At 42.1% G+C, this 25,460-nt stretch overlaps 2 protein-coding genes and 1 non-coding gene across 4 annotated transcripts in view; 2 read left to right on the forward strand and 1 right to left on the reverse strand.

Moving 5' to 3' along the window:
* The first annotated feature begins 273 nt into the window (after nucleotides 1-273).
* Nucleotides 274-4,847, forward strand: ranbp1 (RAN binding protein 1). The gene is made up of 6 exons (XM_084947031.1): nucleotides 274-406; nucleotides 1,278-1,411; nucleotides 1,494-1,651; nucleotides 2,234-2,362; nucleotides 2,459-2,527; nucleotides 3,638-4,847. Exons 1-6 carry the CDS (start codon nucleotides 392-394, stop codon nucleotides 3,769-3,771), a joined length of 639 nt encoding a protein of 212 aa, XP_084803157.1. The 5' UTR covers nucleotides 274-391; the 3' UTR covers nucleotides 3,772-4,847.
* Nucleotides 2,816-2,944, forward strand: LOC146375590 (small nucleolar RNA SNORA77). Its single transcript, XR_014801889.1, has one exon. It is a non-coding gene; the product is annotated as a small nucleolar RNA SNORA77 (small nucleolar RNA).
* Nucleotides 4,848-7,471: 2,624 nt separating the features above from the next.
* Nucleotides 7,472-25,460, reverse strand: part of zdhhc8b (zDHHC palmitoyltransferase 8b) — a 57,792-nt gene continuing 39,803 nt past the window's right edge. For both annotated transcript variants that reach the window (XM_084947027.1, XM_084947028.1), the window contains exons 2-11: nucleotides 20,321-20,442; nucleotides 17,110-17,267; nucleotides 15,700-15,872; nucleotides 15,445-15,547; nucleotides 14,797-14,888; nucleotides 13,784-13,916; nucleotides 11,089-11,194; nucleotides 9,990-10,096; nucleotides 8,815-9,881; nucleotides 7,472-8,221 (exon numbers count right to left, since the gene is read on the reverse strand). In XM_084947027.1, coding sequence (XP_084803153.1) covers nucleotides 8,089-8,221; nucleotides 8,815-9,881; nucleotides 9,990-10,096; nucleotides 11,089-11,194; nucleotides 13,784-13,916; nucleotides 14,797-14,888; nucleotides 15,445-15,547; nucleotides 15,700-15,872; nucleotides 17,110-17,267; nucleotides 20,321-20,442 — 2,194 coding nt within the window. In that variant the 3' untranslated portion in view covers nucleotides 7,472-8,088. The remainder of the gene's footprint in view (nucleotides 8,222-8,814; nucleotides 9,882-9,989; nucleotides 10,097-11,088; nucleotides 11,195-13,783; nucleotides 13,917-14,796; nucleotides 14,889-15,444; nucleotides 15,548-15,699; nucleotides 15,873-17,109; nucleotides 17,268-20,320; nucleotides 20,443-25,460) is intronic.

Here is a 25,460-nt window from a genome sequence, read left to right on the forward strand (position 1 = left end):
GGTATAATTTTTGCACATAGATTGTATTATTGTATCACAGATGATACTTAGTTAATATTATGACTAATATTTATAAAATGATCTGACAATTATCGAACCAGAAGTTTTTTTTGGTTTGTTTGTTCATTAGTTAATTTGTTTTTCTTTCGATACAAGTTGTCACGTTTTTCTATTGACAGTAATATCCAGTAAAAACATTTTTGTGAAGAGGGGTATCCCTGAGAAGAGAGAGGCGGTGCGCGTGCTGTGACAGCGTGAGCACGGACATGCGTAGAGAATTCGGCGCGCGAAAGCTGTAGCAGGAAGTGAGAGAAGCTGAAGGGAAACGGCGGCCAGTTTGGGATTTGAATCTCTCAAACTACTCTCATAATCTACAAACATCTACAATAATATGGCAGACCCAAAGGTGAGGTCTATCATTCTAGGACGTGTAATGCTTTATGATTGCTGGGAAATAACAATTTTGTGACAAACATTGGTTTTCATGTGTCATAATTTGTCAAAGTTTCGAAAGGAAGCCGTGTGCAAGAAATGCCGACAATGATCTTGTCTTTGGTGATGCTATGAAACACTAATTGATGTTTTTTCAGTGATGTAAAAGGTAACGGAACGCCAATGGACTTGTAAAAATGCACAGTGTTAACCGTTGTAAAATTTTCCACTCTTAACACTTCCGTTACAGTTCACGAGCCCATAATTCAAAGTGTGCAGCCAGCAAACGTGTTAACATTAGCTTCATACTGTGAACATTAGCATAGGGAGGTGATGTGCGCAAGAACATTAGTGCTTCTACTACACGATCACATCGGTCAGTTTTTTAAACCGGGTATTTTTCAATTAGTATACTTCTCACTAGCTCAGGGCAACGAGGTTAGCTAGGTTGCTTGCCTTTGTCTGCCAAGCACAATACTTGCTAACATTAGTTAGCTAGTGTTAGCTCTATATCAGGGCGCTGTTTACTGTCTGTTAGCAGTGACGGTGTTATATTAAATAGACTGCTCGAAAATCACACAAGTTACTGAAAAAATACTGCAGTTGTGCTACGCAAAACGGACAGGGGTGCAAAAAAAATGAGAAAGTCGGATTGTTAGCTCCGGGCTAGCCGGCTAGTGAAAGGCCTGCGTTTCTAGCTAGGCAAGTTCACAACGAGTTGTCTTAGGAAAAAATAAAGTTGGATAAATATTTGATGACAATACTAAAGTAAGATGAAGCTTCAACTTTAGGGGACCGGGGGGAATTGAGTTAATTGAGTTAATTTAATGTACTTTTCCTCTTAGGACCAGGAAGACCATGATACCACTGCAGATGGTGCAGAAGACTCTAATCATGATCCCCACTTTGAGCCCATCGTGTCTCTTCCTGAGCAGGATGTGAAAACATTAGAGGAGGATGAGGAGGAGCTGTTTAAAATGTAAGTTGCTTACCATGTGAACACATTAACAGAGACACATTAATCAGTTTCCTAATACTGAGGTGTTCTGCTGTTTTCATAGGCGGGCCAAACTATATCGTTTTGCCTCTGAAAACGACCCGCCGGAGTGGAAGGAGAGAGGAACTGGAGACGTCAAGCTGCTGAAACACAAAGAGAAGGGCACAATCCGCCTCCTGATGAGGAGAGATCGAACTCTAAAGATCTGTGCCAACCATCACAGTGAGTCAAATTGAGAAATCTGATTTCATTGCTATTCATGTCATGACAACAATTGGCCATATGTAACCTGAACAATATGGGTGAGTGGTGGTACAGGTAGAGTGGTGTGAAGATGTGTTATTTAAAGCCAAGGTGTACTCGGTGACTGGGGCGTCCAAGTATTTTTTGCTTGTTTTTATTGCAAACATTTTCTGATGTACATGTAAGTACAAAAAGACCACAGGCCCCATGTGATTCCCCCCGTCACCCTTCCCCACGATCTTTAAATGAGTCAAATCCCTGGTATTAGTGGCAACAACAGAACTATAGATGAGCAAACGAGAGGTTGAGGGGTGGGTGTTGGAGGTACTGGGCTTGTAATCTCATCCGGTTGTGATACTATCCAGACTGTGATATTTTTTTGTGTGTTGGTTTGATTGGGAAAAATGCGTGTTTTACTCCTCCCTCCACTCATGAGTGGAGATAAAAAAAATGGTGCATCTGTGTGTTTAATTCCCAATGAAACTACTATATATAAAAAAAAAAAAAATCTATTTAAGTGACTGTGCTCATACCTGCACTTTGTGTTCTTGTTAACCACAGTTTTACCAATGATGGAGCTGAAGCCCAATGCTGGCAGTGACAGAGCATGGGTGTGGAACACACTAGCTGATTATGCAGATGAATGCCCCAAACCTGAACTTCTGGCAATTCGCTTTTTAAATGCTGAAAGTAAGTATTTAGGTACCCATTTCAACATTACACATTAATTCTCCCAGAGCTCTTTAACTTGGATTTTAAATTATGTTACATTATGTTCTGTTGCAGATGCTCAGAAGTTCAAGGTGAAGTTTGACGAGTGCAAGGAGGAAGTCAGAAAACATCTAGAGCAAACAGGTACATGAAGCTTCAACTTTAGGCTTTTTTCCCCCCTAGATATCGCATATGTGAATTTTCTGAGAAGCAAGTGAAGTAAAACAGTTTTGTCAGCATAAACGAGTCCATAATGTAGACCACATCAACATTAGATAGGAATTGTCAGTAATTTTACTTGGAAACATGTCAGTAGCAAGTACTTTCAGAATCCTGAATGCAACATTTTGCTAAGGTTAAAATGACTTGTGTTGACCTAAGACTGAATTCAAACTGAGGGCAATGTGACATGAGGATAGGGGCTGTGAGCATGCAGACACACTCTGTTCTCTGCTGCCAACTTCAGCTGGGGACTTTTTCTGTCTGCTACATGAACACGCAGAATGTAACACTTTACTAGTTTTCTAAAAGACTGGTGTCGGTATGTTCTGCTACATTACAATTCAGTTTTCACAGGCCCATGGTGTTCGTGTCATAGAAAGGTTAGACTGTTGTAGAGTGTGTTGAGGAAACCTACTGTACGTCTGCACCTTTCAAAACCATGAATTTAATTCTTCTTTGACAAGAGAACTATGTGTATGCTGAGGGTGACTGTCTTGCTGCAAAGCCCAGTTTCTTTTTTGTTAAGTGTCAGTTCATGTATGTATCTTTATTTATTTGCTGGTTTTCAGGGTGGGTGGACTGATTTCTGGCTCAATCATAGCACCATCATGTCTCACTAATATGGGATGAGCTTCTGAAGTTCTCCAAACAGAATGCTTCTTGTTTAAAGATTTAAAAAAATCCAATTCATCAACAAAACATTGTTCATTCAAAACATTGTATCAGTCTTGATACATTTCCGCACATGGAGCTCATGCTCACACCTGATTGTCATCCTGGTGACTGTAAACATCTGGTTGTTATTTGACCTCTGGGTTTACATGCATGTGCCTCTTACAGATGAATATTGGATCATTTTCCTGACTAACCCCTTAAATGTCAGTCAGCGTTTCAATTTCAGTTGTGTTATTGGGTTATCCTTATTTTTGATCATTTTGTTTTAGGTAATATTTCTACAACACAACAGTCAAAGCTGTAGAATGCAGCATTGCTTCTTAGCTAATGGCACTTGTCCCTGTTTGCTTTTCACAGGCAACAGCGATAGTGCGAACAAGGTGGCAGAGAAGTTGGAGGAACTCTCTGTGAAAGACAAGGCATCAGAGGAAAAGAAGGAAGAGGAGAAAAAGGAGACTGAGAAGAAGGAGGTGAAAGATGAGAAGAATTGAGAACCAAGAACTTGCTTTTGCTGATCTTCAATATATCGGTTTTTCCTCTTTTTCTACAATAGACTCTAAACGAACTGAATTTGGACACTTGCATAATATTATTAGGTTTTCTTTTTATTGTTTTTTGCCTCAAGATCACAAGTCCTTGATGCCAATGGGGGAAAAAAAATACACGCTAGTGATTTTTTTCTGGAAAAAGTCCTTCCTTTCCCACCCCTTTCCCTCTTTGCACCGTGGAATGCCACGCTTTCCATCGTTGTCATCTACAGTTCAATGTTACTTCAAACAAACTGTGAAAAGAGGCTTGTGATAGTGATGATTCCCACATTGGGGTATTTTTTTTGTTTGGTTTGTTTTTGCTATTCTGATAAAGAGTTTTGTTTGTAGAGGGAGAGGATAACGTAGCCTGCTCGATGGCAGCGCAGGGTCATTGACCAGGTATTACAGAGGTGCATTTTAAGTATAAAATCCCATGTTGCATCTCAGTGGGCCGCCTTACCCTGTCCACTGTTAATGCTCCTACTGTTAGACAACAAGTAAGGCAAAGACTTCTCACTGACTGCCTTGCAGAAGTAGTTCCTTCTTTGGTCAGTTCTGTTGGGAACTGATTTGAAGGGAATCCACTCCAGAAAGTTGAGGGGCATCAGATGAGTACTGCTCTGTGCAGTGTGCACTGATGGTTGACTGATAGGAAATGAGATGCACTTAGCTAATTATTATTTTTTTTTTTGTCCTGACAAACATCAAGTCCAAAGTAAACAGTCCATCAGTTTGGTGCAGCTATGCTCTGACTTGCGTTCCTCAGTAGTAAATCAAGTTTGTATTGTTTAGATCATAACATTCCCAGACTTTAAAGCATGTAGAGTATATGTAACAGAGTGTGCCCTCTTTGATCTGTGTGCTCACCACCCTCTCCTTTTCTTTCCACTAATTGAGTTCTTAACCTTGCCTCTGAAGTGCATCTAAGTGCCAGTGCATCTGTAAATACATGAATATGGATGAAATGTTGCTTCTCATTTGCACACAAATGATTTGAAATGTTTCGTCCAACTTCGAATAAAAGCTGTCAAAGACCACACGTTTGCATTCATATAAAGTCACTCGTTTCTTAGGAATAATCGGTCTGATCCAAAGAGTCGGAAACTTTATTTACTCTGCTCAGGTCATTGGGAAATATTTCCTCTTCACAAAAATAGGAACGCATGTACAGTTACAGTATATTCTTCATTTTTAATACACATTGAACTTTCTATATGAGTTTCAGAAAACAAAAGTCAGCTTGTGGCTGATGCAACAGAGTCATTGCTGACTGTCAGGAATGGCCCCTGACCTGCAGTGATGTCCATCCCAGAAAAACAACATTGGACTAACGGCAGTCATCTTAAAGAGGAATGACATCGATTAGCTCTTTAGATATGTGGTCAAACAGGGTCTGGGAGTCACGATTGATCGGCTTTTTCAGCAAACTCAGCAGCCATTGGTCTGTTCTGGGATTTCAAGATGTTCCACTTTGCCATTCCGCTGACATTCCTACCCGTCCGAATTTCCAAAAAACTAGCCCTGTATACCACAGCCTCACAACAAACTATTTTAATCATTTCTCAAATACAGGAGTTGGAACAGACGAGCGCGACCGTGCTTTGCAGTAATGTCTTCATTGGTAAGGCAGCTGGGTGAGACCTTAAATGGGAGACAACTCTTGCCACAGAAGGTTCAAGAAAGCGTACCCAGTCAGAGATCGTCACAGGTGTCACCTGCTGCTCAGTACAAAACACTTCTGCTAGTTCACTGTCAAGTGAGTCAGCCATAGTTTGTTTTGTATGGAAACAAAGTTTCTTCCCAAAAGGCAACAATGGCTTATTGTTAATGCAACCAAATGCAACATTTACATTCTAGTAACATCTGGCATGTTGTGTCATTGTCCACTTAGTTTTCATCAGCTATTTTAAAGGTATTACTTTTTTTTTTTTGATTAACAAAAAAGTAACGGCAGTGCCAGAGCTGTACCAGACAGCTACTGCAAATGAATCAATTTGGCATTTTCACTCTTTGTGACATAGCATTACATGACCTATTTGTTGTCTCTTTGAAGATGTGGTGTGTAGCCGCTTTTGGCACTTAAAGATCAAGGCTGCTTTTATGCAAAGCCCAGTCCTCAACGTCATCATTTAGACAGTTCATATCATTGTGGATTATGTCATAGCTTCTGTTTTTGACACTGCCATATAGAACAAATTCTATCTACTTTATTTACCCATTTTTCACAATCTCATCCATTTATTGAAATTATAATTTAAGAACAAACTCCACTCAAAACAGCAATTCCATATAAAAGGATACTTTTTTTAAAAAAAGGAAAAGTACAAAATAAAAAGTGTGACCAATGTTTGTTTTTTTTAACTGATTTGTTTCATTTAATATTCCTATATGTATAGTTATAGCAAAAACATAGCTTATTGACTAAATATTTTTCCTTTTTTGAGTTTGACAAAGTTTCATTTGGTTGCTTCCAGGGTGGACTCATTCTGTACTCAGTGAAAAACATTGGGATGAGGTATTCTGGCCTTTCAGAGCACAATATAATCACCCCAGCTCTTTTGATGTGGCTGATGCTGAAATCACAAACTGAAAAAACAAAAAGAGCCATGATTACATACTCAATCCTCATTACGGGGGTAAAGGGGCGGGGCTGTGTTAGTTTGCAACCCTAAAAATCTGCGCTCCACAGACAGGAAGTGGAGACATTTATAATATTCAATTTAATGTCAACCTGCATCTCTGGATGCATGAGTTCTTGAGAAAATTCTTTAGAAAAATAAAGTGTGTTCATTAAAAGCGACTTTTTCATTAAATTTGGAATGCAACCACCCAAAACTAAAGTAAAAGTTAGGTACTCTGTAGAACAGTGGGTGTTCCTCAACCCCTTACCATGTGCTTTAAGGATGGATGGATCCCTCTGAAAGTGAAACCAGTATGTTAGTGCCTTAAACCTGCATTTGTTGTAATAGCCAGCAGGGGGCAACACTTCTGGTTACACAAAACAAGTCTTATGGAATTCTAAAAGAAAAAGTAATCCTAAATCTCACTTGATTTCTAATGCATTTTCCAAATGAGATCATGGTATCAGTAGCTAGGATCAAGTTGTTTTTATGTCGTTTTTTTTTTAATACTCCATGGTGTTAATTTAGTAAAACATGGTCCCATTTATAACAAAAGGAGACGGTCAGGCAGGGGATACACTGGCATGTGCAGTGCCCTCTGTTCCACCCTTCACTTTCTCTAGCATACTAAACCAGTGCTAGTCGGACAACTAATGAGTCAGCTGTTCTGTTTGATTTTTGCAGTAAGTGCAGTTTGTTTTAAGCCTGATTTTCACAGGCTAAAATTAGCATCCAGTTGATGTCACAGTATAAAACAGATGCAATCCGCTGATCGAAGATGCTAACTAATGTTAACTGATCAGTTGTGCCCTCCGTTTCAAATGTGTTTAAAAAAAGAAAAAACTCAGCTAAATCCTAAAGTTAGTCTTTCAAAACAGGAATCTCCAAACAAATGGGTGATGTCATTGTATTGTGGAACATCTTTTATATACAGTCTTTGCCCAATCAAATAACCATGTCAGGGTTGAGGAACACCCGCTCCTGTTCTGCAGCGCTCTTTCCTTGTCACCATCTCCAGTTTCTCATCTGACTTGTGTTGCTTTTTTTTTTTTTTTTTTTTTTTTTTTTACTGCCCTTGCACATATCGTCTCCACATAAACCTCCATCACATCTCCACCAGACATGGCATGAACAGTACAAGTTAATGTGAAGCACCTTGACTTTTTGAGGTCAGCTGAAAAGAGTCTTCTTGCAGAAATCCGTAGCAAGTCAAGTGTTTAATCGATCTGTAGTGTTTCTGTTCAGCCCTCAGCGTTCGCTGGAGCGAAAGTTTGCGTGTAACATTTGGAACAACAAACGCTTCATAAACACAGATGAGAGACGACGGTAAAAACATTGACGATCTCGCTGGACGGTCCACTCTCACGACCACGACGATGGACTACAAAATATTAAGGACAAACACTCTTCACACGCACAGTACAGCCTGCAACGTTAACAACCGACAACCCACCCCTCTGGCACAAACACACACGAGCATATAGCTAAACAAGACCCTCAAAAGAGCAAAGAGATCCTCTGATTTTGAAGAGTAAACGGGGGGGGGGGGGGGTTACTATGCACCCCTGACTGCCTGTTATCTTATTAAAATAACAGAGGAGAATCTCTCTGTGGCAGAGCGTCCACTGTGGGTCATTGGTGGATGCGGTGTCCCTGCTCACACTGATATCTCATACGTGGTGCCTCCTACGCCTGTCACCTTTTTGACGTTACTGTGGCGACTGGGACTGAGGGCGGCACCCTGGGCACTCGGGTGGCAGTCCATCTGCCCATTAACTTTCATGGCCTCTCTGAGTGGAAAGAGAAGAATAAGAAATGATTCAACAAACAAATCAAACACTAAGGGATGTGAAAACATGCACATCAGTTGGAACAGCAACACAATTTTATATGTCAGTCAGAACCCGCCGACCCACCCAAAAAAAACAAGACAGCAACGTGGATGATTAGTCAAGTGTTTACTTGTTAGTAAAGTAAAAGGCTTGAAAATGTTAGTGGAGTCAGTAAAGAGCATGCAAAATGAAAAAGGAATGATTGTCACACAGTTTTATTCAACAGATTTGTTTGAAATAATACAAAAAAATGTTATTTATTTTTTTAACTTCTACTAGAAAGGCAAACAAACAAATCAAAACAGAATGTGTACGACTTCACACACCAGACGTAACTTATGAATAAATGAGCAGAACAGTGGGACAAAAAAAAACATACATGACACAACTGCTACATGTTGCCTCGATTAGCAGTACCCTAGTGCCCTATGTATTGCTGGTTGTGTCCAGCAGAGGGAGCAGCGTTTCCATCGAGAATACATTCAGTGACCTCCAGACCCCGGCTCTGTACAATGCATGCAGTACCCCAGGAGTTACGTTAGGATTCATACCTTGGGCCCCCTAGACGAGGGGAGTCTGTCCTCTCGTGTGCACTGATGTAGGAGAGTTTCTGGCGGGAGTAAGAAGGGGAACGGGGCATAGCGGGGGAATGGGGCTGGTGGGCCGGGGAGCGATAGGGGCCTTCTGGGCCTGTGGTTCTGCTCTGGCTGCTGTTGATGCTGCTTTGATCTGTGTGCAGGGAGGTGGATGAGGTCCTAGGTGCACGGCCCAGTGTAGAGCCAGCATGACGCAGCACTGGGGTTCTTTGACCATAGCTCATCAGTCCAATACCCATTAGGTTGTCCCTGGAGCCTCCATAGGCTGGAGGTGTTGGGCCTCTTGACCCGGGGCCACGAGGCCCATCTGGGTAGCAAGCATTGGCAGGCAGGCCATAGCCCCCATCAAACACACCAGAGTCCTGGGCATAGATATGGGTCTGGGAGCGCCCGTGATGCATCTGCCGCTTCTCCCTCTCCTCCTTCTCCTTTCGCTCCTGGATGGATGCCATGATGGTCTGGGAGAGGTTGTCGTAGCGCACCGGAGATGGGTCTCTGTCCCTCAGGTGAGGGGACTGTCTGCCCACCACTCTGGGGGGCATCACTGGGCTGTAGGTAGGGGGAACCTGTTGTCTCTGCATATCAGGTTCCCGGATGTGGCACATTTTGGTGGGCAGGTAGGGTGAGTGGAACCCCACAGAGGGAACACCACGGTGGGTGATGGACTCACTGGCAGTAGCTGGGGAAATGCTGGGGTTGAGCAGGCTGTCATAGGATAGACTACCATTGCGGTTGGAGAGATTATTGGGAGAGAAGACACTCTTGTAGGGGGTTGAAGTGACTGTCCGTGGCTCCAGTGCTGGGAGCTGGCCCTTCTCTGGCCGGCCATGACCCTGCTTGAGGCTGAGAGAGCGGGAGTTGATGGGGTCTGAATCCAGCTGGAGGGGCGAGGACTGAAACGTGCGGTGGAGGGGAGCATTAGCATATTCAGGCAGGTCCAGGTTCGGCTCAGATCGATAGTCATGACCACGGACACCTTCTTCCAGGATGGCTGAGGGCTTCCGGTCATCAGATATGACAATCTGAGGGGCAAATGTCAAAATAACATCTGAGCCTTTTGGCACTTTACGATGACTCATTGTTCATTGTTTCACAAAGATGTATAATAGATAATAACATTAATGCGTTACCTTCTCCTCTGTAGTGTGGTAGTGGACTTTGGGCATGGTGCCAAAGGATGGCCTGAATTTGTACATGGCTGGAGTGGATGGGTGGGTCTTACCAGACAGGGAAGTCTCTACAATACAAACAATATAAACCCTGTGTTAAAAAACTCCAGATTAAAGCAACAACACATTATAGTATATAAGGACAAGAGATAAGAAGCTGTAGAGTTCTGCAAAACCACACAATCACAGTTTCTACACAACAAAACTAACTGGAATAGCCAGATGGGAAGAATCAGTTCTGTAACTAATATTTAACACATCTGAGTCCAGCAACAGCCAACTGCCCATCACTGAAAAACAACACTCTTCTTGAGTAAAATGCAAAACCCAAATGCATTTAAAGAAGGTGCTTTTAGCAGGCAGCCATGTCTCAGCGGGGATGCCTGAATCTTTTTGGAGAAACACGCAAAGAACACCTGTGTCCACAGGTTATGAGTTCAGAAAAGTGCCTCGAAAGGCGAGGTGACGCTAGACCGGGCGCAGTGACCTGAAGTACCACCAGGCAGCAGTAGTGCTCTTTGGAAGAGCAGAAAGTTTTCAGTCCCTGACATAATGCACCATGACACTGGAGATCCGAGGAAGAAACCTGCCCTTAACACTACTATAAACCATTTCATACTGCTGAATGGAGGCTAAAATCCTTAGCTGTACCTCCACAGTAGGTTCGTCGTTTATACGGATGGTTTTCAAAAGGCATTTTTCAGTTGCCATTGTACCCCCCCCCCTACCCGAAAAAAGGTGGTGATTTACGTTGTAATGCTTCACCCTGGAATCGTACCACAAATCTGGTGCTGATTCACAGAGCACAGCTTGCCTTCTCACCGCAAATCACGGCTGATTTTCTGGCCAGGCGTGAAAAAGGCCGTCAACCTGCCGCTGGGAGGGACATTCATCAGGCTAATCTAGAGCCTGCTCCCAAACCAGGACACTAGTGATCTACAGAGGAAGTTCTGGGAATTGCTGTTTGGTGCAACCGTGACAAGAACAAGAACTTGGATTGATGATGACTGACAGGAGAAAGAGAGAGAGAGGGAGTCAGGGCTGTTTCTGTGGTTCTTACCTTCACTGGAGGTCATCTGGCTTTTAAGCTGGTTGTACCTATCAGCTTTGGGTGGCAGCGGCGGCTGGGTTTCCTTGTCATCTAAACCATCGAGGCTGCTTTTGGACTACACGAAAGACAGGAGACAAACACAAAGTGTCACAGAGGGTTTTCGGGGTGGCAAACCTGCACATGGCAACTAGTCGACGTTTAAATTTATACTTAGTAGTGGCTGTAAAATGAAAAAAGAAATAACAGCAGAGTTGGATTAAGATTCTCAGATTAAGGGATGTAATGCTGGTAGCAGCTGACGCAGTCTTGAGCTGGAAGTCAGCTGTGCTTCTATTTAAGTCACCATCTGCAGATTTCTTCCCTTTAAAAACTTGCATTATTAGGCCGAGATGGCACCAAACTTCAAATGACACGACTTTGTCATTTAGCAATCAATACAATTTTCTCCAGTACCTCTCAGCCAGCTCTTAAGAACTTAAGTTACAGGCAGAAAAGAAAATCCAAGTAATCAATCCTAGTTGCAGAAAGATCCCTGACTAAGCACAGAAATCAGGAAGTAATTACTCCATTGTAATAAAGCTAACTTTCCTCTTAATATTTTCCTTCCCAAACCATAGATGCGACAAACCATGGTTAACTGAAAATAAAACAAAACAAAACTTCAGCCAGACATGAAGAAGAGGGAGTTGCAATAAAATTAACTGCTCAGTCGAGGCCTACTTAAGAAAGCCGACTCGGATTTTTCAAAAGTTAACAACATAAGGAACAAAAATGTTCCAGAGTCTGGGGACAATCCAAGGGTGACTTCCCAGCCGGCATGTCATTCCTCTGCTCTCTTTTCCATATCTCATCTGCCCCTTAAAGGCAAAAAGACAAGTTTCAGTCTGTTTAGTCTAACCTGTGGGTCAAATTAAATATGAATTGCTCGATATAATATTTCATTCGTTTAGTCATTCTGACGCACGTGTTTCACCCTGAATTTATCAGCAAGTGCGCAGCAGTCTAGATTTAAAGTGAGGTATCTGTGCCATCCTCTGCATAACCCGCTGTATTTTTGAATAATAATAAAATAATACGTTGACATAAGTCTTGTTAGTATTAAAGTAACCATATTGTTATGCAGTGTTATCAGTGTATGCATTCATAAAAAAAGATTTGTTGTGAGATTTCTTGTCAGTCTCTGTGTTATGGGCAGTAACTGGTGGAGGATAAGAGCTGGAAATGTATTTCTTGTCCTCTGTGGATTAATACTAAATGGATTCTTTTCACTCCATACATTATTGATGAATACGAGGATCATCTTTAGTGCCTATAAAAGTTGTAGCGTGCACCATAGTGCTCACACAGCACTTCAATGCTCCTAATGACAACAGAAGTTCAACATTAATGATACAGGCCTGGATAAATGCTAGTGCAACCTGATTCCAAAAAATGTGGGACGCCATTTAAAATGTAAATAAAAGCAGAATGCTATGATTTGAAAAAACTCATAAAGCCAATTTGTTTTCACACTAGAACACAGAAAACATATCAGATGCTTAAACTGGGACATTTTGCTGTATTACACCGAATTTGATGGTGGCAAACGTTCTCAAAAAAATTGGGAAGCTGGAAAAAGTGCTAGAAAAGTGGCTGGAACTAAAAAGAAGCAGCTAGAGGAACATTTGGTGGCTAATTTAGGTTTACTGACAACAGGTCAGTAACATGACAGGGTGTAAAAAGAGCATCCTAAAGAGTTCCTCAGAAATGAAAATGGGCGGAGCTTCACTAAACTGCAATAACACTGTGTCTAAAACATGAAACCTTTGAAAACTTAGAATATTTAATCGTCTACAGTAAGTACTATAGATTCAGGAAATCTGGAGGAATCTGTGTGCAAGGGACAAGATGCAAATACAGATTTGAAGCTCTATCAAAGAAGCAGAGAAGAAGCTGTATGCAAACATGATTCAGAAACTCTTCTGTCTTCTCTGGGCCATGCTCGTTTTAAATACCTCCATACAATCAGCGCCCAGTTCAAAAGCCTGCATCTCTTATTGTAAGGAGGTGGACCGGTGCCTATATAACTGCCAGCTTGCACATCTGGAAACACACCATCAATGCTGAAAGTCAGGTTTTAGAGGACATATGCTCCCACCCACACGATGTCTTTCCATATTTCACCAGTACAACGATAAATCTGCATCTATTACAACAAAGTGGTTTCACAGCAGTAGAGTACAGGGGGCTAAACTCTCCCGACTGCAGTCCCGACCTTTCATCAATTTGATGCATCATGAAACAAAAAAATATATGAATCGTCTATATGACAAATATAGGACGACATTCCTGTCCCAAAAGTGCATCAGTTGGTCTCCTCAGTTCCCAGACATTTACGGACTGCTGTTAAAAGAAGAGGGGATTCTACACAGCAGTAAACATGGGACTGTCCCAACATGTTGCTGACATCAAATGTGGAACACGTTTTCTATTGCAGGTTTGTGAGATTTGCAAATCAGTTGCAGACATGCTTACTTTTACATTTAGTCAGACTCACCACATCCTTTTGAACTCAAATAATTTTCCCCATTTGAGTCGTCCGTCTATAAGGTGTTAAATAATATTCTAAAGCTCTGCTTTATCGCGCTAACGTGTCCTCTGTAGTAGAAAAAGGACTGGGCATGAGGAACAAGGGAAAGCTCCCTAGTAAGTGCAAGCTAGTCACCTTGGAGCTGATGATGGTGCTATGAATACCGTTGTCGCTGACTTTGATGGTGATTTGCCTGTCTGAGAGATCTGGTCTGATGAACGGGGGCTGAACTTTGACGTGTGGCTTCTTCCTGGGGTCCAGCATGTACCTTCATGAAACATTTACAGCACATTAACAAACAGGTTATTTACAGTCATCTACTGAAAGTTATACTTCATTATCAACGCACGTCAGCCTCTCTGTGATGCACTGACACACCGGTGTCCCAACTGACTTGCTGCATGGTTTACAAAAGACATTTCACACACAAATGCGCACGTCTAGCTGGCTTTTCAGGGCCGTCACTGCGGAAACTTGAGGAGGAAAAAAAACTGTTCCATATTTTCTGAGCAGTCGAGACATATTCAAGTAATCAACGCCTTTATAAAAACAGGAAACATAATGATTTTGCTGTCAGACCATTCACTCCCAGTCAGGTTCGATGTTATACGAGTCACTGATTCAGTAAATTAAAGCGGATCCCATCAGGGCCTGTGCAACAGCTAAACAGCAACCACACAACATTTCACCCCCACCTGTTGTTGTCTCTCTACAGTCACACTGTTGATTTTTATGGGATGGGGCTCATCCCAATAGGATGTAATGGGGCGGGTTTTAGTGATGCTCTGTGTGCGTGTGAGCAAAAAGCAGGTTGTCTAGCTCCGCGCCGTTTTCCATTAACTGTTGTTTCTACAGAGTGAGCCAATTCTCTCAGCCATCTGCCTCCCCCCCCAGGGTTGCTGGCTGCTTTCAGGCAGAACACCTCTGTAGCAACCTCAGAGCATGTGCTTAGACACGTAAGGGCCTGTGTTACCACTGCAGTGATAACACAGGATTTCATGGGTTTTGTTGGGCACATGAGTAAGCTGTGGCATACATATGCACGTGTATTGCCTTGATGTACTGCATGTAACAGGAAGACAAGACAGTTTCTACAATGTATTAGCTACCCATACTATGGACACACGCAGCATAGTGAAGCATCTTACCTGGGTGCTAGGGGACTACATAAAACGTACTCCACGTTGCCACAGCAACCCTTGGTGAAAGGATTTACTCCTCCACGAAACTTGCCCGTCACCTGCAGAACAAAATGCTGGTTTACAGCTGGCAGCAAAGTAAACACAAGGCCATGGCCAACATACAGAGAATGGACACACACACACACACACACTTGCCTTTTTTATCTTAGTGAGGACATCTAATTGACTTAATGCTTTCCCTAGCCGCTTACCCTAATCCTAACCATCAAAAATGAATGCCTAACCCTAACCATAACCTGTAACCCTGACACTAAAACCACATTCAAACTTGTGGGGCCAAGAATTTGGGCCCCGTAAAGGACTGTTGGTCCCCACAAGTATAGTAACAGTTGAATTTTTGGTCCTCACAAAGATGTATAAGTGTGAACACACACACCCAAAATGCATTCACAAGGCATCTCGCACGGGAATATCTGCGCTGTTCAGTGTTGTGTGTGATATTCCCTTAAGTGTGTCTGTGCTTATTGCCTTTAACATGCTCAACTACTTTCTAATTTCTTGTTCTATGTGGAGCTGTTACACCAATAAACAGTAACAGCACTAATTGTTTGAATAATAAATGCACGTTCCTTTTCAGCGCCAACATCTCCTCACCTGTTCGTTGGTTGTTCGACCTCGAGCTACGAGCACCATGTGAAAACCTGTGAGTCCCATGACTGGAATAAAGAAAAGACCCGCTATGCACATCACTACCAAACTGAGCACAAAGGTCAAGGTCATAATAATGTAAGGTCACAGTGCAAGTCATATATGCACGATACAAGGAAGCAAGTTTACAAGAAATAATAAAGAATCTAAAGCTAATAACACAAAATCATTTTTGTAGGATTTACAAAAGTGTAAGGATACGTGACAGTGGTGTGCAGCGCTCCCAGCGTTTCTCTGTGATCAAGGACAAAGATGAGGCCAAAACAGAACACTCCCACCATGTGAGCACTCAGCGACAGCAGGAAGAGGAAGAAGTAGCGGTAGTTTCTCCGTCCAATGCAGTTGTTCACCCAGGGACAGTGATGGTCAAAGTCCTGAGAAAGGGAGGAAGAAGAACTCTTTAAGGTTTTAAGAATGAAAAAAAAAACCCACACAATGTAAGTAAGTCATGACGGTACAGTTGGTTCAGAGAGAGGGGGGGGGTTCAAATGCTAAAACTCTGCTTATTTTTGAGGCATATGAACATAAATTATAAATAAAAGCTAGACATGGTCACCATCACCTTTGTTTGTGCCTTAGCAACCAGTTGAGCGTGTTTGCTGTTGCCGGCATGTGACCGAGAAATCAAGGACACTGCACGTAGAGACAGCTTCACGGTCTATTTTACTGTAACTGGGACTATAATTTACTAAATTACCATCATGCTCTGTTATAAAAAAGACTTGATAGAAGGGACTGAGAACATAAAGTTTTTAGGAAAACATTTTCTGACTGAGGACCTTTTTTTCTCTCATAGATCTCCACAGTCAGAATTCTTTTTGGAACCTGGAGGCCAGAAAAAGAAATAAATAAAAATGCAGGTTTTAAAGCACTTAATCATCAGGTACAGTCCACCTCATACATACAGCTCGAACTCTGGCATTCATTCTTCTTCTCCTTGTTCTGCACTGCTTGGGAATTTAGTTGGAAACTAGTTTTATGACTCCCGTTGTTTCAGTAAACAATAACTCCGAATCACACTGCGCCTTAAATAAATGTCTTGTATTGCCTATTGCATGTGTGATTTCCCGGTAGTCCTAAATCTTACTGAGACATAAATTCATCTACATCCCTGTTTTGATCCCATTGTTTTGATCATCAAACATTCGACCCCTTTTTCCAGTTTCTAGAAGAAAAACACATGCAGGAATACAAGCTGCTTAATTCTGCATCGTGTGTATTAATATCTGATGTCCCTGAGTATTTTTATGCCTCTGTGTGTGTACCAATGTGTAGTCTTACAGTATTTTACTGTTAAAGCTGCCAAAAGCTTATATTTATTCCAGTAATTATAATCTTTAATGATGACATTTTTCTTGCCAGAAACACAGATAATAAGAAATGCTGTTTCCCCGCTTTAATCCTTGGCAGGAAGTCTAAATATATGCAAAAAAGAAAAAATCTGCATTATTTTTCATATCAAATATGCCTGAACATGCCAACTGGACAGATTCTTGATAAAATACTTATGTTACTCTGACCTTGATGCATATTTAGATTTCATATGCAGTGAACCCACACACACACACTCTCTCTGTTTGCACTCATGCTTCTGTATTCACACACACACACCTCCACACAGTTGTCGCAGACGCTGCAGTGCGAGCAGCGAGGCGGCCTGTAGAAGTGACAGGTGGCGCACCACTTCATCCGGACCTGAATGCCCTTGATCTCCACGTTCTTGTAGAGCGGTGCCCGGAAATCATCCTCCTTATCCTCGTCCTCGTCCGCTGTGGGTGAGAAGAAGACATTGCAAACAAACCCAGAAAGAGACACGTGGTTGTGCTTTATGATTCCATTTGACAGGGACACGAGGGAAGCGCCTCAAACGAAGCCCACCCTGCTGTTAGATGTCTGCAGAGAGCAAACCCGTGACCTATTCGGTGTGCTTTGAGCTGATCAACTGTGTGACTTGTGTAGAACAAGAGACTTGGCTTTATTTCACACAAGTTTATACATTCTTAAAATGGATTTGTTTTTATGGGAGTTAGACCTCAAACCATGGCAGAATTATCGGTTTGCTTTATCTGACATAAAAAGATAATTAAACCCGTACTTTGCAAACTGCAGTATGAGCTTTCCCAGTGTCCGACTCTGCTGTTGGATGAACTGCAACTGTTAGCCACAAGCAGAAATGCAATGGCATACGCAAAGTATTCCTTATTGTCTCTGCAGAGAGAAAAACGGAACAACTCCTGCAGCTGAGAGCTTTTTTGTTTTGTTTTTACCGTGGAGCTGTACTAAAGCAACATGCCTTTCATCTGATCAAAGGAGCACATTTGATCAATTTGCATGAAACTCCAACTTCAGAAAATAATTTCACAGTACAGCAATAACTGACCCGGGTAGCTGAGTACACGCATGCAGAAGGAAACCAAGCAAGAAAGAAGCAAAGGTAGAGCACAGAAATAAACAGTTCCATAGCGGGAGATTGCTCTGCTATTATGGCTCTCAAGTCGATTCAAATAGATTTTGAAGCAAAGCTGCCTGCCAAACCAGCAAACACAAACAGCAGTTAGGCTTGCATCTCCTCTGACAGATTCTTTCCTCCAAACGCTCCATCTGAGCTTGTTCGGTAACAAAGCATTGGCCTGTTTCGTACAATCTACACCGCCTTTGTCAAACTGATGAAGTGGATGGCACCTATCATCTCAGTCTTCTGTTAGGAAACATTGGGTTCTAGCATTGACCCACTTAAGCATTGCTGTAGACTAAATACAAACTCCTCTCCTTAATATAACAACGCACCCCAGTGGCACCACCTTCCCCTGACACCTGCCACTCCAAAACCTTTTAGGATTGTTCTCGAGAAATGCAACAGAGAGCACAAGGTGATAGCCCACATCCCTGTCCTATTGAGCATCCTCGAAAGCCTGATCCACAGATGCCACGACCCTCAACCCACATGGTCCAAAACATCCACTGCCAATGCTGAGTACCAGCCACACACAGCAGAACACCCCCTAAAATTCTGTGTCTGGGCTTCAATATGTATGAACTGTTTAAGGAGTTTTATTATTTGCAGCTGATTGTGTGTATGTACTTACAGTGTGATTCTTTATCATTTTTTTATGTTAACTGCCGTGATGTTCAGATACATTTCATTAGCTCTGAATGCTTGTTCTTGAAAGGCTGCCAGTGTGAAGGCCACGTAGAACATCATTCATGTTCTAGGTTGTAATGCTCAATTTGTTCTTGAATTGTGAGTCACTTTATTTTCCCAGCGCATCGTCACCGTCAGCATATGTTTTTGTCAGATGTTCATCCTTCACAAACGGGTGAACTGTGCATATTTACAGGACATGAAGCTGGCAAATTAAACACAGTGAAGGAGAAACATTTTACTATTGTGGTCAGTGATGATTGGCTGTTAGTGGGCATGAAATTATCTTTGCTCTTTGAGTGAAAAAATGGACACTTGAACACATGCCGTAGCCTACATGGACAAAAATGTTGGGTCACACCTCTTAATCTCTGAATTCAGGTGTTTTCATTGCAAAGTAGAAGTGTTAAAGAACCACAGCAACTCAGCCAAGAAGTGACAGAACATATAAAGTTGCAGAGCGGGCTCACAGAGTGCTGAGGCTTATAATCCAGAAAAGTCTCAGCACTCTGTTGTCGCAATTACTGCAGACTTCCAAACTTCCTCCGGCATCAACAACAACACAAAAACTGTGCATCGAGGTGTTGTGTTTCCATGGCCAACCAGCTCCTGTAGGTGTAAAACATAGGTGGCCTAGTACTTCAATTCAATTCAATAAAATTGCATTCAAACCATGTAACACCAAATTACAATAATAGTCGCGTCAAAGAGAAAGCCCCAAGAGTCAAGCGACACCCTATGAGCAAGTACTTGGTGACAGTGGGAAGGAAAACTCCCTTTAAACAGGAACAAACTACAACATTAGCATTTTTATTGAAGTTTCAGTTTCTTTCTAATTGTCTTCAGAAAAATGAACTTAATAACTGCACAGCCTCATTAGCCCCAGTCATCTTTTTTTGTCCATCACCTCAATTAGTGGCTTCCTCAAAAAAAGGGGGAAATTGCAAGTGCTGTCCATGACCTCAATCTGCACTTTACTTTTACAGTCTTGATGACACATATATTATTATTTGGCTGACAAATATAACATCAAGTGCTTAGAAAAACTCATCTGCCACCAGTCTATAAAACACAAGACAGCTGCTATAGAAGGCTACAGTCATGGCCTGGGGAGGCGGCTAACTGGCACTATACACAACCTACTAATCATTTCCCCTTTATGAGCAGAAAAGACTCTCTAAAGCAAGGTCCTTATCATCAAGAAGCAAATTAAACATGTCCAGGGATGGGTGAATTCATCAGTACCCACTATGGCTGAGACTCAGGAGTCTGCCTGCATCAGGAGCAGAGGTCAGTGCAGCTTGTTTGACAGGCTGAACAGCTGAAAGATACTTAATACACCGTGCAATATGAAGGCTCGTATAACCTCCAGCAGTGCCCTGCGTGTGAAGCTGGTAGACTGTAAGAGGCAGATAATAGGGTAATGAAACGCTGTAGGGTGGTTCTCTGATAAATGTGGTGCTATAAAAAAAGAAAAGAAATAAAGAGCACCTTCTAAATGGGGACTCAGCAGAGTTTACCCATTACTTACATGTAGCACTTACATTTATGTGCACATGCTTTATGACAGACACTAATGTTTTAGATGGCAGATAAATATTGTAATAAGATTTTGCTTAGAAAGTTTACAGTTCAGACTGTGATCAAAACATTTTCAAAGCTCCTCGCGTCGGTACAAACCTCTGGGGTAAACACCAGGGTCCATGAAGGTTGCCATACTGAAGTTGGCCAAGACGAAGAGGAAGACCAGTCCATTGTAGAGAGGCACAGCGGGCGAGATTACTTTAGTCAACCAGGGGCACCTAGAGACACACATCAAGACAAAGACAATCAGGATCCTTCCTGTGTGTTGAGCAGCACATCGTAACAAACATTTAAACAGCGCTGCATTTTCATCAACCGTGCGTTTCCCCTTCTTGTCTTTACCATAACCGCGTAAAAAGTAACAGCAAAGGTAAAAGTGTTGCAAGAAAACAGACTTTCCCATGAATGAGCCTCTATTGAGTAACGATGCAGGGCAGTGTCTAACAAAATGTCCATTTAACACGAGTACATAAAAGCCCGATGAGGAGGATTTGAGGTGCTGTCTTTGAACTCAATTTGTATCTTTCTGTTTGGAAATAATTCTTCACTGGAAAAGAACAATTGTTGATTTCTTATTATGCGGCTCCACTCAGCGCACCACTTTACAGTTACATAAGCTGGGCAGTAGTGAGTCACTAAAGTCCAAGTACAGCTTTTTCCTGCATCAGCTTTTTGTGCCCAAACAATCAAAGCTGACAAAAACCCCAAACTGGTTGAAATCTTCTAAAATCTTTGAAACTCTTGCCTTTAATAGTAGCTACTGTTCAATTAAAATAATTGAGTTCTTGGCACAACAGCTGATGTCTTACTCATCCACAATGAACTTTAAACTTGATGTAGTCTGCACTGGGATCTGCTAGCCAATAAATGCATCAGCTAGAAATACTCCAGCCACAACACTCACACCCAAAAGCCATCACTAGCATGGCTAAAAATATTCTCACCAAACCTCGATGAGCAACATTTTGCATCAAACCGACCTTCCCCACCGCCTGCAAATTATAGCTCAATAAGGGCTGTGACACATTCAAGTGTGGAGACACCTGAGTAAGACTCACAGCTCTGCTCAGTCACCTGCACTTAAATGTCAAGACACTGTGTGCTTCCTGGGGTGTCACGATTCAAGCCGACTGCCTCTCTGGAGGTGAAACGCCATCGGAATGGAGATGTGTTAACACCTACAGCTGGACATACCACAGAGACCCTGCAGGTCAGAAACTCACAGAGGATTCATGAATTAATGAAATATCTCACAGGGTTGGGGTGTGGGGGTTCAAAGAGAGACTCTCACTCTAAGTGATGACTAATACACTCACGGCCGGCTGGCACACGACTCAGATACAAACACTTGAATCTCCAAACATGCCTCCCCAGCTCATTGTGACGTCAAAAACTCCTTCCTGTACTCGTGTCCCGAGATCAGCTTCAATCCATTTATCTCCTTTCCCGCTCTGCCAGTCTGCTGTTGCTTTGCTGAATTATTCAGAGCCATGGCTCTACAAAAGACCGAGAACAGAGAAGCGCTAACAGGGACGAGATGGCCTTTCACACATCCAGTCCTCTTCAGCTTTGTTAGAGCTAGTATTGGGTTGATCCGCCCTCACTGTTGCATCATATTACTGCTAACTCTAGTCTATAACTAGATGTCTAGTTGAAGTTTTCAAAATGGCCACAAAAATATTCATAATATATAATATTATGAATAATATTTGCCTCATAACTTTTGCACTGTCCACTTCCTGCTGTGACAAAACAAATTTCCCACGTGTGGGACTAATAAAGGTTATCTTATCTTATCTTATATCCTAAAAGAGCTGGCACCTAAGTTAACTTTATCCATGTAAAATCGGAAACAGGTGGAGCGATTTATTGCGACATGGAAATGCAGGATATAAGGCAAAGTCTTACAAGGGACAGATTTTTGTTCCTGCTTATTCTCTGAAAACACACATTGCACATATCTTCCTTTACAAGACAATAACATCAAAGTACATCTCAGCAGAACTGACGTTCACTCAGCACACTGCAGTGAGTGTTACTATGCTGTGTCAACAAGTGCTTAAAAAAATTGATCAAAGAAGAGAAACGGGACGCAGCCCCACAGTCTCCCGAAATCCCAATTTACTTGCCTGTCAAGGGATCATGTATTTTTGTGCAGTGTGTGATACAGTGGAGTCAGATAGGAGGGTGGGGGGGTGGAGTGCAGCTGACAGCAACCATTTTAGGAACCTGGGAGCTGACAGCGTGGGAGGAAAATGTGACTGAAAGAAAGTCTAATTAAGCACACAGACATTGGTTAATTGTGTAGGAGTAACAAATAACAACAGAGTGCTTATCAGCCCTGCGTGGTAAGCAGTGTTCACGCTAAGTGTAGCCATGATACTTCAACTGAGGCAAATAAATACAGAAATAAAAATAAAAATGTCCACAAAAAAAATAGCTTGGATAATTTGTTAAGCTGAAAGGGCTTTTTCTGCCAAAAGGGCAGTAAAGTAATGAGTTTGCTTCCATCGTGGCTTAAAGTCCAAAAAGGAAGAAAGTCCAGGAATCTTTTTGATGATTAAAACTACTGCAAACAGGAGCTGGAGAGCGTTCCAGGCCGATCGGCATTTAAAACAGCAGTTTGCATGCGGCCGAATACCTCACAGACACTGAGGTGCAGAGTCAACGTCTATACCAGGGAGTAAAATTAAAATCATATTTCGTCTCGTGACTGAGATGAGGATGAAAAGGGAGATAAAAGCACAGGATTAGGAAGAAATAGCCCACAGCTCGCTCCCATGCTGGCAGAGCAGCTTGCGGTCTCCTCACTAACCTTAGCCAGATCAATGAGCGCTTTCACAGCAAACATCTTCTAAATCACTTCTACTACCACCATTACAGGTCCCATCCATGCATGCCTACTTAAATGTAAATCCACCCGTCATTCCTCGGGTTACACATGTGAGTTTCCTGCTGAACAGCAAAGGAAGAAAGTCTGTAGGAGGCAGACTGCAAGCTAAGAGCGCACCTTCCACTCTGCCGTCATACATTTGCATTGTTAAAGTGCAAATGAGCTCTTTAAATATGACTCACATGTTTGGTGAACGATTATGCAAACGGCCTTGGGGTGGTCAGAACTACTTGGTGATTTAATGGAACCATACTGAGACGTGAGCAAAAACAATTAGAAGTGTAGAGCTGTTGTTTTCTAAACCATAAATAATTACACGACACGAATTACAGCGCATTGCCACGCCGCTGCATTAGCTGTCAAAACTCATCCTCGCTGTTGTCTGGATTCACATGCACTGTAATTCAATCCAGCTGAATTCAGTGTAGTATAGTTAACAGTTTAGTAGGAAAAAACGAGGAATATTTGGAGCATTTTCCAGACTTCAAAGTCCCGATTTTATCATTGTGAAATCACTGGACAAAAATCACATGTATGCAAAGCTCAGCGACAACTGCTGAGTTGTTCATTTGATCTATATTTGCATTAAAAAGAGAGAAACAAAAAGGAGACAGACAGAGAGCTGTGCAGCTCATCTGCCACTTTGTCAAACGCATGTGCTGCTGCTGCCCTCTGAACAGAGCAGAGGCCCCCATGTCTGCCGACTCTACCACGTTTAGGCTGCATCATTACTTGATATGTGCTTTTGACAAAATTATGTCACTACGGGATCTGAAAACAACGAGGACATTGGTAACAACGAGGACAGCTTGAGAGTGCGTGGAGCTGGATTTGCTCACAGAGGGAGAAAGTAAAGACGCAAATGTTGGGATGGTTTTATGGAAGAAAGTCATGAAACCCAACATGAAACTATTTTAATAGATACACATCATTTGATAATATAATGATATACAAACGTAACCAAAACTGTGTGTAACAATAACAACAGAGTATCTAGGTGGGAAACAGCAATGGTGATGATAACTCAGCAGTCTTTTTAAAAGAAAAAAGTAAAAGGGAAGAAAAACAAATCCTGTCTTAAGAAAACCACAGGCTTGAGTCTGTTGATTCAGCACAAGCTCAGTGAAACACTTTTTGAGGTAAACCCCTAAAATCCAGAAAACCTCAGAGGGGAGGAAAAGCCACTGCAGTCTTTGTCAAGTAATTATGTGTTTGATGAGGAATTTGATGATTTTTAAGATGGCTCAACTGGTCCATTAGTCACAGCTGAAGCTTGAAACAGTGCTGTGACAATCAATCACCTACCATGACAAGCATCTATATGGTATCCACTACATATCCTAAGGCTATTTGACTACTCGGATCTATCTGTCCCTCATTTTCCTTCTTTTGGATCACAGCAGAAAAAAAAAAAAAAAACAGCCTTCCCTTTGAAGTTGCTGTAATCTGCTCTTTTAGTAGCACTGGGAGAAATGGAGGGCAGAGTCTGAACAACCATCAAAGAGAAAGCTGACTGAATATAGAGAGCTTTGGGGACTGATACTGAGAGGTGGCACTTTTCTTTGTCCAACATGGACATTTTTAAGACGCGGTCGTCTGTGTGAATGTGAATAAGACGGATTAATATGCAGAGTACGTCTTTGATTCATTCACAGTAATGCTCGATGAACTACACGTGTAAAACCTGACAGAAACTGACTTTTGATATTTTATGGTGTCAAAATGTTATAAGTGATAGATGTTCACGACATGAACAATAAAATACTTTCATGTCACCTTTTATCTGGATCTCAGAGCCATCATGAACAGTGAGTCCTCGCTGGAATTACACCCATAACGGTAGAAGACGCTGCTGGGCCAAAAGGAACACTTACAGTAATGTATTCAGCTCCTGCTGAGAACACCAACCCATTGATTAGTTCATTAAGTCTCAACCCAGTGGGACACACGAGGGAGGGTGTTCTTGTACTGACTGCCTACTGAGACCCAGTGATCCGAAATCCATTGTAAGGCTGGTATCATTTCACCCCCTAGGAAGGAAATTTTCATTAGGACTTAAAAAGAAAGAGAGGCAGTGTGAGAGAACTGTAGTCATGAAGGAAATTAGTGTGAGAGCTTGATCTCAGTTGTTACATACATGCCATCTACAATCATCTCCCCAGGACCTCAGTTCCCACAGTCCATCACAGAATCCCACCTGCCAAACCAGTGCCGGTTCCTTCCTCCTATGCAGTTTCTGTCAGACTAATTTTACTCCTCATAGGTTTCGTGAACAGCACCATAAGTCGCTTCTAACTCCCTTAGGAGCTGCCAGTCACCAACACAAACACATCCCTGAAGCTT

Source organism: Perissodus microlepis, chromosome 12 (genome assembly GCF_051167445.1).
Source record: "Perissodus microlepis isolate ML-2025 ecotype Zambia chromosome 12, ASM5116744v1, whole genome shotgun sequence".
Taxonomy (NCBI): domain Eukaryota; kingdom Metazoa; phylum Chordata; class Actinopteri; order Cichliformes; family Cichlidae; genus Perissodus; species Perissodus microlepis.